We start from the raw sequence: 20,474 nt of genomic DNA, 5'->3' as shown, positions 1-20,474 counted from the left end.
GAAAGCATAAGCTACAGCTATATACAGTGGGGAGAACAAGTATTTGATACACTGCCGATTTTGCAGGTTTTCCTACTTACAAAGCATGTAGAGGTCTGTAATTTTTATCATAGGTACACTTCAACTGTGAGAGACGGAATCTAAAACAAAAATCCAGAAAATCACATTGTATGATTTTTAAGTAATTAATTTGCATTTTATTGCATGACATAAGTATTTGATCACCTACCAACCAGTAAGAATTCCGGCTCTCACAGACCTGTTAGTTTTACTTTAAGAAGCCCTCCTGTTCTCCACTCATTACCTGTATTAACTGCACCTGTTTGAACTCATTACCTGTATAAAAGACACCTGTCCACACACTCAATCAAACAGACTCCAACCTCTCCACAATGGCCAAGACCAGAAAGCTGTGTAAGGACATCAGGGATAAAATTGTAGACCTGCACAAGGCTGGGATGGGCTACAGGACAATAGGCAAGCAGCTTGGTGAGAAGGCAACAACTGTTGGCACAATTATTAGAAAATGGAAGAAGTTCAAGATGACGGTCAATCACCCTCGGTCTGGGGCTCCATGCAAGATCTCACCTCGTGGGGCATCAATGATCATGAGGAAGGTGAGGGATCAGCCCAGAACTACACGGCAGGACCTGGTCAATGACCTGAAGAGAGCTGGGACCACAGTCTCAAAGAAAACCATTAGTAACACATTACGCCGTCATGGATTAAAATACTGCAGCGCACGCAAGGTCCCCCTGCTCAAGCCAGCGCATGTCCAGGCCCGTCTGAAGTTTGCCAATGACCATCTGGATGATCCAGAGGAGGAATGGGTGAAGGTCATGTGGTCTGATGAGACAAAAATAGAGCTTTTTGGTCTAAACTCCACTCGCCGTGTTTGGAGGAAGAAGAAGGATGAGTACAGCCCCAAGAACACCATCCCAATCGTGAAGCATGGAGGTGGAAACATCATTCTTTGGGGATGCTTTTCTGCAAAGGGGACAGGACGACTGCACCGTATTGAGGGGAGGATGGATGGGGCCATGTATCGCGAGATCTTGGCCAACAACCTCCTTCCCTCAGTAAGAGCATTGAAGATGGGTCGTGGCTGGGTCTTCCAGCATGACAACGACCCGCAACACACAGCCAGGGCAACTAAGGAGAAGCATCTCAAGGTCCCGGAGTGGCCTAGCCAGTCTCCAGACCTGAACCCAATAGAAAATCTTTGGAGGGAGCTGAAAGTCCGTATTGCCCAGCGACAGCCCCGAAACCTGAAGGATCTGGAGAAGGTCTGTATGGAGGAGTGGGCCAAAATCCCTGCTGCAGTGTGTGCAAACCTGGTCAAGAACTACAGGAAACGTATGATCTCTGTAATTGCAAACAAAGGTTTCTGTACTAAATATTAAGTTCTGCTTTTCTGATGTATCAAATACTTATGTCATGCAATAAAATGCTAATTAATTACTTAAAAATCATACAATGTGATTTTCTGGATTTTTGTTTTAGATTCCGTCTCTCACAGTTGAAGTGTACCTATGATAAAAATTACAGACCTCTACATGCTTTGTAAGTAGGAAAACCTGCAATATCGGCAGTGTATCAAATACTTGTTCTCCCCACTGTAGCACTGCAGTGCATACAATATGGTGAGTAGTTGACTCAAAGAGAGAGAAAGACAGTAGTTTAACAGTTTTGAACAAATTAACTTCTTCAAAAATGAAGGAAAAGCAAGAGAGAGATAGCTATATTTCATAATTTTTTCACTTTCACTTACTTTGCCACCAAATGCAGCTAGCTGGTTTAGCCTACTCAAACACCCGGCTCAAACAGAGGGAAGCTATGTTAGCTAGCTGGCTATGACTATCCAACACAACACTGGAACTCTTCCAAGTCAAGGTAAGCTTTTGTTTTACTAATTTATTGCCACCGGGACCTGCCGGTGTAACTGCTAAAGTGCTTACTGAACTGCTTACTGATTGTACACTGTAACGTTACTCCATGATTGTAGCGGGTTTACTAACGCGTTAGTTATATTAGCTATGAAGATGTGGATGTCACTTAAGGCAGCCCTCTGTACCTTTCTGATTCAGAGGGGTTGGGTTAAATGCGGAAGACACATTTCAGTTGAATGCAGTTGTACAACTGACTAGGAATCCCCCTTTCTTTCTTTCTTTCTTTCTTTCTTTCTTTAGCTAATATGGTGACAACGATGTAGGCTGTGTGTAGCGGTTATGATATGATTTGGCATGGAAAGTTTTTTTTCTCGCCTGCTCACACACAGCTGATGTGTTGTGCATTGAAGTCCACAAGTGGAAGGAAAAGGTGAGAGGAGGTGAGTGCATAGATGAGAGAAGGAATGCAATGTGGCTGTTATGAAAGTGAACTGTGTTTACGTGTGATCAGGGGTGTATTCAATCCGCCGATTCTGTTGAAAAACCTTTCTTAAACGGAAGCAAACGAAACGGGGATAAACATACCTGAATTTGTCCAATATAAACTCTCGTTTGCAACTGTTGGACTAATGATTACACCCTAGATCAGCTAGATGCAGGCAAGAGTGTGCAAGGCAGTATTGAATGTGTCACTATCTGTCCATGTGTCACTGTCTGTTACCTCATATTTTTCTCTCGACCTGTGTGCACCTACGTTCTAAACTTTCATTCGTAGGCTAGTTGTAGCAACCTCATGATGGGTATAGTGAAAATTTGAGTATCATTTAGTAGCCTAAACCTATCGATGTTACATTGAACTGGGTGAATGGAATATGAATGACAGTCATTCAATATGATGTAATAGAAATAAAGCCATGCTCATAAAAAATAATGTGGGTTCTCCCTCATCTTAAACGGCAGCGACCGCCACTGATCTGATCAGTGTTTTTTGTTGCAGGGGAGGCCCTGAGTGGTACCAGTCAGGGACCTCGGAAGGGTCACTAGAGTTTTTTCATACCCCGTTTAAACTTAATTCAACAGATCGAATTTGGCAAAGTCACAACCCTTGCTTTGTGTCACAAACTTACAACAATCATAAACCATCAGCCCATATCCTTCACAAATTGCCCTGAGCCTCTGTATTAAACACAGACTGAAACTACATATTTTAGCCTGTTTTGTTCCAGGGCTGTTCTAGGGCTATTGTTAGTTAATGACTTCAGTAAGACTTCAGCACAGTGAGTCCCAGAGAGAGCAAGGCCACTATAACTCACAGTTCCACATTACTCCAGGGGACCAAACAGGAAAGCAGCAGGCTACCTTCACTCCCCACGCAGGGAGGCTGGAGGGAGGGGAGGCCCTGTTCAGAGTTCTAACATGACGAGGAGGACACAGAGGACGAGGTCCGTGGAGGTCGATCAGGGCCAGTTCAGCCACCTCAGTCATCAACAGAGTAATTACCCTCCCTCCTCCTCTATATCCTCCACACACACACACACACACAAACACACACACACACACACACACACACACACACACACACACACACACACACACACACACACCAAGGCCAGCACAGGAAGGGCTGGGGGCTCCGTCCCGCTCAGCGCTCCTCACAACTTCTCAGTCTTTCAGCATCACTGGACCGGAGCAGATTTATAGTGGTGCAGGCGGCAGGACGTCTATTTCAGCGGTCTCCTTGACGAGTGCTTTGGCAGAGAATGCCCGGTCTACAGTCCCCCAGCAGCCATCCCTCCTCAATCTCAACCAGAACTATTTCGCAAAAGCTACACTGCCAAAACCCTCTACCCCCCCCCCCCCCCCCCCCCTCCAACCACCTTCCAGACAGAGTTCATTCTTTTACCACACAACCTCACACACTGATACACACACGCAACATTAATTTCTCATTGTGTCAGAGGGGGGTGAAACCCCCGACAGTGTGTGTAAAATAAGGAACACTGGATTAAATTACCGGCACCATAAACAAGCACCAGGGTGTAGTGTGACAGGAGCAGCCGGTAAAGAATCCTCTCTTTGTTCTCCTGAGGTTTGATATGAAACCTGACAGAAGAGCTGCTGGGGTTCTGTAATGCTAACAAGTCATAAATTGGCATTGTTACAATGCTCACTTGTACATTTTCATTTTGCATCGGTTACGTAAATGAAACCATATTCTTTTAATAACGCCAGGGCTGCCAGTCATGTCGGTTCTGTCAAATATAATCACATCTAGGGGCTAACGTGGGGCCAGTAGGCCTCCTGTATTACAATCCCTCTTAATGTGAACTGTGACTGTAGAATCAAGGCTAGGTCACACTACTAGACCAAGGTACTGGGGAAATGTTGCCGTCATTTTATATGGACACGTCTTAGTAACATTTCAGGGAGTATGTCTGATATGGGACAGGTTTGGAGTTATTCAGTTAACTGACTAAGGTATGAGAGAATATAGAGAGGTACGTATTCATTAAAGGAGTCAAAAGAGAATTAAAGCATAAGGCATGTGTGTATGTAATGTGTGTTTACATGATGTGTATGAAATGTAAGTGTGTGGACATTGACTAGGGATGAGATCAGACGCTCCTTGGCCCTACCGATGACGATGAGGGTGTAGTTGAGGGCAATGCTTCCGAAGCCGTTTGTGACACGGCACATATACACCCCCGCGTCCCCCAGCTCCACCTCTTTGATCTTCAGGCTCTGTTTCAGCACCCGGTAGCGGCTCCAGCCCGGGTGTACGTTACGCCCGTCCTTCACCCACAGGATCAGAGGAGGAGGGTCACCCTCTACGGGGCACGCCAGCCGCACCGTCTGCCCCAACCTCGCTGTCTGGCGCTCCTCCACCTGACGACTCACCCACGGGGGACCTGAGAGAGGGGCAGACAACGATCACATCATTTTTTTCCTCTACAGCTTTTTTATTCAAAAATATCCGAATCAGAATCATCTTTATTCGCCAAGTTCATTTACACATACTCCGAATTTTACTTGGTGATACGGTGCTGCTAGTGATAGGCAAGGTACGGTGAACATAGAGCTGTAAGAGAATGAGCAGTGGATAAACAAATATACAGTTTTAGCTCCAGTATCAATATACATCAATCTAATTGCAGAGAGAGGAACAGAGTGCAAATGGAGTATAGTGCCGTTATTTTGTGTACAGTACACCCTTTGTCACGTTGGATCATGACGTCGTGGTGTATAATCACAGACACAAATGATAGTTTCTCCTACAGGTACATTGTTTTGTGGATTACTTATTCAGAGGAGTTAGTCGCCAGACCTGGGCATCTGGTAAGACATACTAACGTTCTGCTAAGGAAAATAGCCTGCAGTGGACGAGGGTCCATGTTTGAATCATGCTCCAATGGCCTTGATGCTGGACAAGCAGTTCAATTCATACAGCAAAGATTGTCATTGGAATCATAGCATAGTTTCCTTTCATAATTCCCTACATTTTTCATTACATTTCCATGTTATTCTATCAATGGGCCTTGCATAGCCTATTTGCTGGTTAAATCATTTAAATGAACTGACTATAATTCCACCATTCAAGAATATTCAGTACTGTATGTTTCATTTGCAGTTTAATTCAAACTCACATTGATGTTTTTCTGCACCTTGTAAATAAAACACCTTCGTCTATCATATGACACATTCTATTCATTCTGTTGCTGCTGGCGACACAGGGTCTAATGACCTTGGGCAGGTGAGCCAGATGAACCATGGAAAATAAAATGGAATTAGAGAGGCAGACCGGAGACCTGCTTCCCCCTAACTAACACTAAGCCTGTCTCTGAGTCAACTACTGTCTGACTCGGTGAGGGGGGCCCTGTGTCAACTTCACTCCACACACATGCATGCACGCACCCACACACACACTGTACGTGCCCAGGCCCTCAGACACAGATGTGTAAGTAGGTGTGTATAGAACCGGGTTAGGCTACCCCAAGGGATCTTTCCTATCAGCAAAACAAACCAACTTGTGTACGCCTAAAGTCCACTCAAAAACATAAACCTTCTCAAGAAGAGCGAGGGGCAACTTTGGGGGCTTTTACTCAACTATTTGAGGGGGATTCTCTTTTTTTTTTTATACGGTCCTTGCGTGCACAAGGCTCTTTTCATCCTGTTCATTCAGACCTCCGAGACTCCCATGAGAGCTCCCTTTCCATTTCCTCTGGCCCTCCTGAGCTGCCTCAGCACTGGGGCCCGGGTGTGTGTGTGTTGGACGGCAGTGGGCCGGGGTGTGTGTGTGTGTTGGACGGCAGTTAGCCGGTGTGTGTGCGTGTCTGTGTGTATGTAAGCGTGTGTGTGCGTTGGACGGCACCGCTCATTCATGCCTGGTACTGTCACATCCTGTAGCAGTACCAGCAGCTGCTGTGAGAACTGCCAAGATTATAGGAATCTAAAAACAAAACTCCCTCCTCCAAAATAAAGTATCTCTCTCTTTCTCTCTCTTTCTCTCTCTTTCTCTCTCTCTCTGCGCTACACATCTCTGTGGAGGAGTGAAGTGTTTTCACCTGGTGTCTACTGGTTGCCATCCAGGAAAGTGCCAGAAGAAAAAGCGGCAGAAAAAGTAAAGATTGTTTTGGTGCTGGAATTAAATTACAGCACATTCCATAACGTTAGGCCGAGATGGTTTCACTGACTGCACCAAGTATGGAATAAAATTCCTCCGTCTCCATGAATAGAACATAAAGGTAGAGCATAAAGACCTATTCCAGCCGGTTTGAATGTTAACACAGCATTCTCTCATAAACGGATCATTACATTGACCTTCGCTAATTCACCTCACTGGGAAAAATGTTGGCTTCAAGGCATTCATACTGTATGTGAGATTTGGCTTAGTATTGGCAGTCTAAACGCAGGTTGGGTGGATCCATGGAGGCCTCATTGAAACAGCCTGGCTGCCAGTAAGTCAGCACCAGATGAGTGAGACAGAGAGGCTGAAGTAAAGAGCCTCCTTCTCCCCAATCTCACCCACCAGGCTGCTCCCTCGGACGTGGCGCACCTCACTCACAGTCACATATAACCGGGGAGAGGTGGAATGAAAGACAGGAGAGGAGGAGGAGAGTAGAGGGGGTACACAAAAGCATGACTGTCTGTTTGTCAGTTAGGCTGGTTGGTGCTGTTGTGGAGGTGTCTGGTTGTCACACAAGTTGGCTCAGAGACTGGCGGATCGGCGTTGAAGTGGCCTGGGGAGCTGAGAGAACGGTGGAGAGTGGCGTTGGGCCGCTCTTGGGTGCTAACACACACTACACCCCACTGTAGACACACCGAGGCTGGGGAATGGATGGGGGATGGAGGGGTGGACAGACAGAGACCCCTACTACCACTCTGTGAGCCTCACACACACACACACACACACACACACACACACACACACACACACACACACACACACACACACACACACACACACACACACACACACACACACACACACACACACACACACACACACACACACACACTGCTGGGTGCTGAGAGAGATCAGAGACAAGTGCTCTAATGTAACAGGCCTGGGGGGATCGTAGGGCAGTGTGGGAGTGATATGACTGTCTGAGACTTGGGCAGGGCCCCCCTAATGTGTTGTGTGTGTGTGTGTGTGTGTGTGTGTGTGTGTGTGTGTGTGTGTGTGTGTGTGTGTGTGTGTGTGTGTGTGTGTGTGTGTGTGTGTGTGTGTGTGTGTGTGTGTGTGTGTGTGTGTGAGAGAGAGAGAGAAAGAGAACAAGAGAGAGAAAGAGAGAACCTCCACTAATACGCCCACCCAAGTCCCATCCTGCAACCTAAGAGGCATTCACCAGATGCTCAGCATGCTCTGCTTAAACCTAATGGTCTGAGCCTAAACCACACGGATAACAACAGTGAACACTATGGAACACAAAGCTTTGACTATCTCATGCTGGAATATACAAGGTCTGAGGTCATCTGTCTTTGGCCTAAAGAGCAGAAACCCAGACCACCAAAATACAGACATTGTCATCCTACAAGAAACATGGTATATAGGTTGCCCTCTAGTTTACAAGGAGTAGGTAGTCCCATCCACCAAACTACTAGGTGTGAAACAGGGTAGAGACTGAGACTGTTAATTTGGTATAGAGCAGACCTAACCCACTCTATTAAATTAAACAAAACAGGAGCATTTTACATCTGGTTAGAAATAAATAAGGAAATGATCTCAAAATAGAAAAATGTAGCCATGTGTGCTATCTACATCCCCCCAAAAGAATCCCCATACATTAACGATGACAGCTTCTCCATCTTAGAGGGGGAGATCAACCACTTCCAGGCCCAGGGACATGTACTAGTCTGTGGCGACCTAAATGCCAGAACTGGACAAGAAACTGACACTGTCAGCACTCAGGGGGACAAACACCTACCTGGAGCCACAACTCCTGTAGCTCTGTCGCATGCTGGGTCTGTACATAGTCAATGGTAGTCTTTGAGGGGACAGCTACGGTAGGTACACCTACAGCTCATCCCTTGGCAGTAGTACTGTAGATTACTTTATCACCAACCTCAACCCAGAGTCTCTCAGAGCATTCACTGTCAGCCCACTGAGACCCCTATTAGATCACAACAAAATCACAGTCTTCTTGAACAGAGAAATACTGAATCATGAGGCATCAAAGCCGAACAAACTGCATACTATTAAGAAATGCTATACATGGAAGCAAAGTAGAGTAGAAACATACCAAAAAACTATTGGGCAACAACAATTTCAATCCCTTTCAGACAACTTCCTGGACAGAAAGTTTCACTGCAATAGTGAAGGTGTAAACTTGGCAGTAGAAAGCCAAAACAGTATATATGACCTTTCAGCTTCCCTATCAAATGTAAAAATGTCAAACAGACAACCTCAGAAAATGAACAACAATGAAAAATGGTTTGATGAAGAATGTAAAAACCTAAGAAAGAAATTGAGAAACCTATCCAACCAAAAACACAGAGACCAAGAAAACCTGAGCCTTCACTATGGTGAAACACTAAAACAGTACAGAAATACATTAAGAAAAAAGAAGAAACAGCACTTCAGAAACCAGCTCAATGTAATCCATAGAATCTAACCACTTATGGGAAAAGTGGAACACACTAACCAAACAACAACACAAAGAGCTAACTATTCAAAATTTAGATGTATGGATAAACCACTTCTCCAATCGTTGTGGCCCTATAAAAAAGAACAAACAGCAAAAACATGATCAATTACAAATCAGTTATTAACACTACCAAAACCCACTGGATTCTCCAATTACATTGAATGAACTATAGGACAAAATACAAACATTTTGATGGTATCCTAAATTAAATTATAAAATATCCAGACCACAAATTCCAATTGGAATTAAACTCTTTAACATTTTCCTCAGCTCTGGCATTTTCCCCAATATTTGGAACCAAGGACTGATCACCCTAATCCACAAAAGTGGAAACAAATTTGACCCCAATAACTACCGTGGGATCTGCGTCAACAGCAATCTCTGGAAAATTCTGGTAGTTTACTCCTCTGTAAATTGGTCATCTCTGTATACCCGTTGCAAGACCCACTGGTTGATGCTCATTTATAAAACCCTCTTAGGCCTCACTCCCCCCTATCTCAGATACCTACTGCAGTCCTCATCCTCCACATACTACACCCAGCTGTCAGTCACATTCTGTTAAAGGTCCCCAAAACACACAGATCCCTGGGTCGCTCGTCTTTTCAGTTCGCTGCAGCTAGCGACTGGAACGAGCTGCAGAAAAACACTCAAACTGGACTGATTTATCTCTTCATTCAAAGACTCAATCATGGACACTCTTACTGACAGTTGTGGCTGCTTCGCGTGATGTAATGTTGTCTCTACCTTCTTGCCCTTTGTGCCCAATAATGTTTGTACCATGTTGTGCTGCTGCCATGTTGTGTTGCTACCATGTTGTTGTCATGTTGTGTTGCTGCAATGCTGTGTTTTCATGTGTTGCTGCCATGCTATGTTGTTGTCTTAGGTCTCTCTGTAAGTAGTGTTCTGGTGTCTCTCTATTTTATATTTGATCCCAGTCCCCGTCCCCGCAGGAGGGCTTTTGCTTTTTGGTAGGCCGTAATTGTAAATAATATTTTTTTCTTTACTGACTTGCCTAGTTAAATAAATGTTGAATAAAATTTAAATAAACAGCAGACTCCTACATTCCGTCAGTGAAAATGACATCCTGAGCAAATATAAATGTTGCTTTCTATCAAATGAGGGCCTACAGCATCACCTAGATCTTCTGCACAGATTGTCAGACCTGGGCCCTGACAGTGAATCTCAGTAGGACAAAAATAATGGTGTTCCAAAAAAGGTCCAGTTGCCAGGACCACAAATACAAATTCCAACTAGACATTGTTACCCTAGAGCACACAAAAAACTAGACCTACCTCAGCCTACATATCAGCACCACAGGTAACTTCCACAAAGCTGTTAACAATCTAAGAGACAGGGCAAGAAGGGCCTTCTACGCCATCAAAAGGAACATAAAATTCTACATCCCAATTAGAATCTGGCAGAAAATACTTGAATCGGTAATAAAACCCATTGCCCTCTACACTTGTGAGGTCTGGGGTCCACTCACCAATCAAGAATTCACAAAATGGGACAAACACAAAATGTTTACTCTGCATGCAGAATTCTACAAAACCATCTTCCGTGTACAGCGTAAAACACCAAATAATGCATGTAGAGCAGAATTAGGTCAATACCCACTACTGATTAAAATCAAGAAAAGATACGTTAAATTCTATAACCACCTAAAAGGAAGTTATTCACAAACCTTCCATAACAAAGCCATTACTGGGGTGCCTTGTGAGAATTAGCCAGCGAGTAGGTAAACCACCACTACCCTCCATATTATTGGCCAATGTGCAATCATTGGAAAATAAACTGGACGATCTACGATTAAGACTATCCTACCAACGGGACATAAAAAAATGTAATATCTTATGTTTCACCGAGACGTGGCTGAACGACGACATGGATGATATAGAGCTGGCTGGGTTTTCCGTGCATCGGCAGGATAGAGAAGCTACGTCTGGTAAGACGAGGGGCAGGGGTGTGTGTCTATTTGTCAATAATTGCTGGTGCGCGATGTCCAATATTAAAGAAGTCTCGAGGTATTGCTCGCCTGAGGTAGAATACTTCATGGTAAGATGTAGATCACACTATCTACTAAGGGAGTTCTCATCTATATTATTTGTAGCCGTCTATTTACCACCACAAACCGATGCTGGCACTAAGACCGCACTCAACGAGCTGTATAAGGCCATAAGCAAAGAAGAAAATGCTCATACAGAAGTGGCGCTCCTAGTGGCCGGATACTTTAATGCAGGCAAACTTATTCCAATCAGAAGCCATGGATTACAGGCAACATCCGCACCGAGATAAAGGCTAGAGTTGCCGCTTTCAAGGAGCAGGACACTAATCCGGACGCTTATAAGAAATCCCACGATGCCCTCAGACAAACCATCAAAAAGGCAAAGTGTCAATACAGGACTAAGATTGAATCGAACTACATCGGTTCTGACACTCATCGGATGGGGTAGGGCTTGCAAACTATTATGGACTACAAAAGGAAACCCCGCCGCGAGCTGCCCAGTGACGCGAGCCTACCAGATGAGCTAAATGCCTTTTATGCTCACTTCGAGGCAAGCAACACTGAAGCATGTATCAGACCACCAAGCTGTTCCGGAAGTTAACATACACTAAGTTGACTGTGCCTTTAAACAGCTTGGAAAATTCCAGAAAATGATGTCATGGCTTTAGAAGCTTCTGATAGGCTAATTGACATCATTTGAGTCAAGTGGAGATGTACCTGTGGATGTATTTCAAGTCCTACCTTCAAACTCAGTGCCTCTTTGCTTGACATCATGGGAAAATCAAAAGAAATCATCCAAGACCTCAGAAAAAAAATTGTACACCTCCACAAGTCAGGTTCATCCTTGGGAGCAATTTCCAAACACCTGAAGGTACCATGTTCATCTGTACAAACAATGGTACGCAAGTATAAACACCATGGGACCACGTAGCCGTCATACCGGTCAGGAAAGAGACGCGTTCTGTCTCCTAGAGATGAACGTACTTTGGTGCTAAAAGTGCAAATCAATCCCAGAACAACAGCAAAGGACCTTGTGAAGATGCTGGAGGAAACAGGTCCAAAAGTATCTATATCCACAGTAAAAACGAGTCCTATATCGACAACCTGAAAGGCCGCTCAGCAAGGAAGAGGCCACTGCTCCAAAACCGCCATAAAAAAACCAGACTACATGGGGACAAGATCGTACTTTTTGGAGAAATGTCCTCTGGTCTGATGAAACAAAAATAGAACTGTTTGGTCATAATGACCATCGCCATGTTTGGAAGAATGAGGGGGAGGCTTGCAAGCTGAAGAACACCATCCCAACCGTGAAGCACGGGGGTGGCAGCATCATGTTGTGGGGGTGCTTTGCTGCAGGAGGGACTGGTGCACTTCACAAAATAGATGGCATCATGAGGTAGGAAAATTATGTGGATATATTGAAGCAACATCTCAAGACATCAGTCAAGAAGTTAAAGCTTGGTCGCAAATGGGTCTTCCAAATGGACAATGACCCCAAGCATACTTCCAAAGTTGTGGAAAAATGGCTTAAGGACAACAAAGTCAAGGTATTGGAGTGGCCATCACAAAGCCCTGACCTCAATCCTATAGAACATTTGTGGGCAGAACTGAAAAAGCGTGTGCGAGCAAGGAGGCCTACAAACCTGACTCAGTTACACCAGCTCTGTCAGGAGGAATGGGCCAAAATTCACCCAAATTATTGTGGTAAGCTTGTGAAAGGCTACCCGAATAGTTTGACCCAAGTTAAACAATTTAAAGGCAATGCTACCAAATACTAATTGAGTGTATGTACATTTCTGACCCACTGGGAATGTGATGAAAGAAATAAAAGCTGAAATAAATCATTCTCTCTACTATTATTCTGACATTTCACATTCTTAAAATAAAGTGGTGATCCTAACTGACCTAAGACAGAGAATTGTTACTAGGATTAAATGTCAGGAATTGTGAAAAACTGAGTTTAAATGTATTTGGCTAAGGTGTATGTAAACTTCCGACTTGAACTGTATATACTAGGCGGTGTCATAGGAAGGCCCAAAAAATTGTCGAAGACTCCAGTCACCCAAGTCATAGTAAGCATTTCACACCTGTTATATTCAGCGCATGTGACAAATACAATTCGATTAACTTAGAGAAGAGTCCCCTCAAGCAAGCTGGTCCTGGGGCTCTGTTCACAAACACAAACATATCCCACAGAGCTCAGGACAGAAACGCAATTAGACCCACACAAATCATGAGAGAACTGGACACATTTCAAAGAACAAACCAAAAAACAAAAAAAATGTAAACCTGTTTCCCCTGCGGATAAAGCCTTTTGAATTGAATTGAGCTAGAGAATGGGGGGGGGGGGGGGGGGAGCAACCCGTTTACTGAGATAAGGAATAAGGGCAGTGTGGTGTGTGAGAGGAGGGGATGTTGTCTTTTTTACACATATACACATTTGCCATACTTTTAAAATTATGTTTCACATAAATTCTGAACCTGTCTAATCGCATAGTATCTACAGTTGTAAGTTAAATCTTTTTACTAAAAGTATTTTTATATTGTTGATTGATTGACTATGCTTTACCAAATCTCCAGTGCTATCTTTATGGCAAATTTTTTAGATAAATGTTGTGATTTTTCAGCCATTCCTGAACCTGTGACCAGGAAGACGCTCCATAGAGGCAATACCAAAATAATTGATCTAATGATTCTGTCTCTTCATAGCAAAATCTGCAGAGCTGACATGGTTGTATGCCCCATAGACATAATGTTCTGTTTGTGGCACCAATTTTGTATAATAATTTAAATTGAAAAACTCTTAAGTTTTGAATCAAGTGTTGTTTTGCATATCAGTTCATAAACCACGTGCCACGGAATCGGCACATCGAAAATCTCTTCCCAACTATTTTGCAACCTGTATTGTGCCGCGGTCAACATTTTGGTCCTCAAGTAAAACTGATATATTTTTTTATTTATGAAAAGAATATTGTTGTCAATTTTGGTCTTTAATAAAGGGCAAACAAGTTCCCTACCTTCTCCCCTTTCCACTTGCCTCCTCCATTTTTGCGGTAATGCTGCAATCAGTTGGTTGTAATTTTGGATAGAGCAAACATTTCCATATACTATATGTTTGTTAACTGCACGTGACATAACTCCACCTTTTCTATTCATAATATCATTAACAAAGATAATTCCCCCCCAAAAAAGAATAAATTACTATATTTGAATTTAACCATATTATTTGTTCTTGTAACGCTCGTCGGAAGAAGTGGACCAAGGTGCAGCGTTGTACGTGTTCATGCTTCTTTATTAAATCCGAACACCAAACAAAACAACAACAAACGTCACGTTCTGAAGGCTACACAGAGCTAACAAAAAAAAACGACCGTGAAGCTTAACAGGGCTATAGTGCCACTAACAAAGATAACTACCCACAAACACCAAAGGAAAAAAGTCTGCCTAAGTATGATTCCCAATCAGAGACAACGATAGACCGCTGTCCCTGATTGAGAACCATACCCGGCCAAAATAGAAATTGAATATTTCATAGAAATAAAGAAACTAGAATGCCCACCCTAGTCACACTGTCTTTTCTGGAGGATGAAACTGGAATTTCAACCAGCTTTGTATGGCTTGTTTTATAAAAGAGCTGTAAGGGGTGCGTACTGGCGGCAGAGAAGTCAGGCGCAGGAGAGCAAAAACTGTGTTTACAACGGAGCAGTTTCATTTTTTTTAAACACCGGAATCAGAACAAACAATCAATGGGTACAAAACCCGTCGCACACCAGATAAACGTGCCGGACAAGAAACAATTCTGGACAAGGACATGGGGGGAACAGAGGGTTAAATACACAACATGTAATGATGGAATTGAAACCAGGTGTGTGGGAAGACAAGACAAAACAAATGGAAAATGAAAAGTGGATCGATGATGGCTAGAAGACCGGCGACGCCGACTGCCGAACGCCGCCTGAACAAGGAGAGGAACCAACTTTGGCGGAAGTCATGACAAGGGCGATATTTTGAAAAAGTTTTCAATTAACTGAAAGTGAGAGGTTGTAATCTGGATAAAGGGAAAAAGGCCATTTTTGAACAAGGGATGAGCAATTTTGATTAATCTACTGGAGAACCAGTTTGGGTTTAAGTATAACTTTTGTATGACTGATGCTTTTATTGAGAGGTTTAATGCTTTAATATTTAATAATTTTAGCCCCCCGAACTCATATTCAATATATAAATAAGCACATTTTATTTTGTCTGGCTTGCCATTCCAAATAAAGTTAAATCGTTTTTGCACAAATAATTTCAAATGCAAATAGTTCTTCATGGCAGGGCAATAAGTAAATAGGTAAACTGGGATATGACTAAAGAATTAATCAGGGTGATTTTTCCACAAATAGACAGTATTTACCTTTCCATGGTAGCAAGATTGTATCTATTTTTGCTAACTTTCTGTAAAAAAAAATTGTAGTAGGTTTCTTTATTGCTCCAGCTGGACTGAGACTCAGAGAGTGACCTGACTGACCACTGGCTCCTTCCTTCTATAGAGCCCTGCTCCTAGACCCCTGCTCATAGAACCATGTTCCTAGACCCCTGCTTATAGACTCCTGCTCCTAGACCACTGCTCATAGAGCCCTGTTCCTAGACCCCTGCTCCAGCTCTGGAAATAATATAAACAGTCCACTTCTTGCTTTCTGAACTTAAACACACTGCAGGGTGTTCTCTGTCCAGGGCAGTGTAAGCGTGGAAGGAGCATGGAGTGACACACACACACAGACACACACAAACACACACTCACACAGATGCGTAGCAGCATTGATCTGAAATTAATGTCAGGCTTGACCTCTCTCTTCTTTCCTCATTTGTCTTGTTAAATTTCCTCTGAAAGTCTTCCCCGGTTGCTTTAATCTAAGTTTAAGGGATCCACAGACGGACCTGTATATGCTGGTTGTTGAGCTGACGAGCTGAGAACCCTAACTCCAACCGCAGATGGGACTTTGAATGGCAAATGCCCTGACAGACAGACCTCCCAGTGCCACGACCTACAGCATACAACAGCATATTATTCCAAACAAGTAACGGCATCAATAAAAACAAAGGCGATTTCAATTTATATTTTACATTGACATTTTAGTCATTTAGCAGACGCTCTTATACAGAGCGACTTACAGTTAGTGCATTCATCTTAAGATAGCTAGGTGGGACAACCACATATCACAGGCATAGAAAGTATTTTTCCTCAATAAAGTAGCTATCGGTAGAGTCAGAGCTAGGGGGGATCAAGTGCAATTTTTTGGGGGGGGGTTGGGGAGTCGAGGGGAGTCAGATTATTTAAGATACTCTTTGAAGAGATAGGGTTTTAGATGTTTTCAGAAGATGGGCAGGGACCCTGCTGTCCTAGCTTCTGGGGGAAGCTGGTTCCACCATTGGAGTGCCAGGACAGAGAAGAGCTTAGACTGGGTGAGCGGCAGCTGCCCTCCCATAGGGGTGGGAGGGCCAAGGGACCTGAGGTGGCAGAATGGAGTGCTCGGGTTGGGGTGTAGGGTTAGAGCATAGACTAAAGGTAGGGAGGGGAAGTTCCGTAGGTAAGCACCATGGTCTTGTAGTGCAGTTCAGGGGAATCTAATCACAACAGCTGGAACCATCCAAGACATTTAACCTATGTAAGACAGAGGGAGGACCCCTAACCTATGGATAACCAGGGATCACTGTAAAGCGTCGCTGTGCTTGTCCGCTCGTGGCCCACTCTGTTTTAGACATCTTGATAGAGGTTTTTGATTTCAAGGAGGATTTATGGGGAAGGGTGTCCTCCCCAGAACCGCAGCCCCAGAAGAGCTTTGAAGCTGAGGCAGCCTCGCCAGAGTCACGAGGAACAGTGCTGGGCTGGTGTCGTACGGAGAGCTTCAAACGGACCTTGACAGCGCTCTGCCTAGATAAATTATTATGGTAAAATAAGTAGCAGAGCTTTGAGATGAGGGGGAGAGAGAGAGAGAGAGAGAGAGAGAGAGAGAGAGAGAGAGAGAGAGAGAGAGAGAGAGAGAGAGAGAGAGAGAGAGAGAGAGAGACACAGAGAGAGAAAGAGAGAGAGAGAGGACACACTAAAACAGAAATACACTAAGAAAAAAGAAGGAACAGCATGTCAGAAAACAGCTCAATGTGATTGAAGAATCCATAGAATCAAATCACTTCTGGGAAAATTGGAACACACTAAACAAACCACAAGGCAGTCGTCAGTGAACAGGGAGTAGAGGAGCGGACTAAGCACACACCCCTGAGGGGCCCCAGTGTTGATAGTCAGCGTGGCGGATGTGTTGTTGCCTACCCTCACCACCTGGGGCCGGCCCATCAGGAAGTCCAGGATCCAGTTGCAGAGGGAGGTGTTCAGTCCGAAGGTCCTAAGCTTGGTGATGAGCTTGGAGGGAACTATGTTGTTGAATGCTGAGCTGTAGTCAATGAACAGCATTCTTACATACGTATTCCCTTTGTCCAGGTGGGTGAGGTCAGTGTGGAGTGCAATACAGATTGCATCAGCTGTGGATCTGTTGGGACGGTATGCGGATTGGAGTGGGTCCAGGGTGTCTGGGAGAATGGTGTTGATGAAAGCATTTCATGGCTATAGATGTGTGTGCTATTGGGCGATAGTCATTTAGGCAGGTTAACTTGGCATTCTTGGGCACAGGGACTATGGTGGTCTGCTTAAAACAAGTTGGTATTACAGAACGGGTCAAGGATAGGTTGAAAATGTCAGTGAAGGCTGGGCCTCCCGAGAGGCGCAGCAGTCTAAGGCACTGCACCGCAATGCTAGAGGCGTCACTACAGACCCGGGTTCGATCCCGGGCTGTATCACAACCGTCTGTGTTCAGGAGTCCTATTGTGCGGCCCACATATGGCCCAGCGTCGTCCGGGTTAAGGGAAGGTTTGGCCGGGGGGCTTTACTTGGCTCATAGTGCTCTAGCGACACCTTGTGTCGGGCCGAGCACCTGCGGGCTGAACTCGGTCGTCAGGTGAACAGTGTTTCCTCCGACATATTGGTGCGGCTTACTTCCGGGTTAAGCGGTCGGGTGTTAAGAAGCGTGGTTTTGGCGGGTCATGTTTCGGAGGACGCATGACTCGACCTTTGCCTCCCGAGCCCGTTGGGGAGTTGCAGAAATGAAACAAGATTGAAATTGGGGAGGAAAAGGAGGTAAATAAAAAAAATAAAAAAAATAATGTCAGTGAAGACACTTGCCAGCTGGTCAGTGAATGCTCTGAGCACTCATCCTGGTATTCCGTCTTGAACTCAAATAAGTTCCTGCCAAGGTGCCCTCCATCTTGAGTTTGATCTGTAGCTATTAACTAATTCAGAGAGCAACCCTGCTTATCTCTGTACTCATATCCTGGCATGGCAGGGGGGGGGGGGGCGTTAGACCAAACAATGCCAGATCTCGGTCTAGTGTGTGGAATTCAGGTTCCTTATCACCAATGAGAGATTACGCAGTTGGAGTCAGATGAGACAAGAGGAGGGCTTGGTAAACAGAGCTAAGTAAACAATCCCCCTGTTTACCTCTGGTTTACCCCAGTGTTTCTCACTCCCACTCTTCTCAATCAAACACCCACCCAGTGACTCGTCACTAGTAGTGACCCCTGCATGCATTCCTGCTGTCCTCCTACCTAACTCTTAATCAGGCTATTCATGACGTTAAGGTCCCATATCCACTTCCCATAGGTCTTCTTCAGTCACTCTGATAACTTTCTCATCTCTATTGAGTGACATCTACCTGAATACTTCTTCAATCCTACACTTGGCGAAAAGGGTCAATATCAGGGGATCTATATATTTCCGGATATCTGACATTTTATTTGATAAAATGAGTAGACATGCTCCAGATACGCATGCTCTTAATTTCATATATGGAGCTAGGATATTCTCTGTAATGGGACAGTTTCTACATCCACATCCGGCTTCTTCACCTGTGGGATGATCTGAGACCAGACCAGACAGCTGATTAATATGTGGTTTTGCACAACCAAAAAATGTCTGCACAACTGTCAGAAACCGTCTCAGGGAAGCTCATCTGCATGCTCGTCGTCCTCAGCAAGGTCTTGACTTGACTGCAGTTTGGCTATTAACCGACTTCAGTGGGCAAATGCTCACCTTTGATGGCTACTGGCACGCTGGAGAAGTGTGCTCTTCACAGATGAATCCCAGTATCAACTGTACCGGGAAGATGTCAGACACCGTGTATGGCGTCGTGTGCGCAAGCGGTTTGCTGATGTCAACATTGTGAACAGAGTGCCCCATGGTGGCAGTGGGGTTATGGTATAGGCAGGCATAAGCTACCATCAACGAACACAATAACATTTTATTGATGGCAATTTGATACAGTGACGAGATCCTGAGGCCCATTGTCGTAACATGCATCCGCTGCAATCACCTCATGTTTCAGCATGATAATGCACGGCCCCATGTCGCAAGGATCTGTACGCTATTCCTGGAAGCTGAAAATGGCCCAGTTAGGGCCTCCCGGGTGGCGCAGTGGTCTAAGGCACTGCATCGCAGTGCTAGCTGTGCCACCAGAGACTCTGGGTTCGAGCCCAGGCTCTGTCGCAGCCGGCCGCGACCGGGAGGTCCATGGGGCGACGCACAATTGGCCTAGCGTCGTCCGGGTTAGGGAGGGTTTGGCCAGTAGGGATATCATTGTCTCACTGGTGACTCCTGTGGCGGGCTGGGCGCAGTGCAGCCAAATGGTTGTGACTGTTTTTTTGATCCACGCCCCTACCATATTTTATAAGGTAACATATGACCAACATTTGCATATATGTATTCCCAGTAATATGATATCCATAGGGCCTAAGTAATTTTTTTCAATTGACTGATTTCCTTATATCAACTGTAACTCAGTAAAATCTTTGAAATTGTTGCATGTTGCGTTTATATTTTTGTTCAGTGTATATGAAAGCAAGCTTTACTTTAATACTTCCAACACCATCAGGCTTGATTGAGTGAGCTGTTTCGTGTTGCCTGCCTGTATGTCCATAAACCTTTATATATTTCATAACATCTTTCTTGGTCAGTAGGTACCTAACATAACAAAAGGAAGTGGTGTTTTCGACACAGTCACTCATATAGATATAGAGGTCTATAGAGCATCCCTGTGGAATGCTTTCGACACCTTGTAGAGTCCATTCCCTGACGAATTGAAGCTGTTCTGAGGGCAAAAGGGGGGGGGGCGGGGTTGCAACTCAATATTAGGAAGGTGAATATATATTATTTTAATAGCAGGACACTGTAAAGTCCATTATTCCTCTGAAGAGTATGAATTAGGCTGTTTGAGAAGGTTTGAATCTTAAGCAAGCTGCCTACATATTGTTGGAAGACAGTAGAGGCTGCTGAGGGGAGGACGGATCATAATAATGGCTGGTGTATTTGATAACATTCCACCAATTCCGCTCCAGCCATTACCACGAGCC

General features: G+C 44.5%; 1 protein-coding gene across 3 annotated transcripts in view; it reads right to left on the bottom strand.

Annotated features, from left to right (window-relative positions):
- Positions 1 to 20,474, bottom strand: part of LOC139574064 (fibroblast growth factor receptor-like 1) — a 60,339-nt gene that overhangs the window by 21,556 nt on the left and 18,309 nt on the right. For all 3 annotated transcript variants that reach the window (XM_071398210.1, XM_071398211.1, XM_071398212.1), the window contains one exon: positions 4,526 to 4,798. In XM_071398210.1, the coding sequence (XP_071254311.1) occupies positions 4,526 to 4,798 (273 nt within the window). The remainder of the gene's footprint in view (positions 1 to 4,525; positions 4,799 to 20,474) is intronic.

The sequence above is a fragment of the Salvelinus alpinus genome, chromosome 4 (genome assembly GCF_045679555.1).
Source record: "Salvelinus alpinus chromosome 4, SLU_Salpinus.1, whole genome shotgun sequence".
In the NCBI taxonomy this organism is placed as follows: Eukaryota; Metazoa; Chordata; class Actinopteri; order Salmoniformes; family Salmonidae; genus Salvelinus; species Salvelinus alpinus.
The sequence above is the reverse complement of the archived record's forward strand: the minus strand, read 5'-3'. Positions and strand labels throughout refer to the sequence as shown.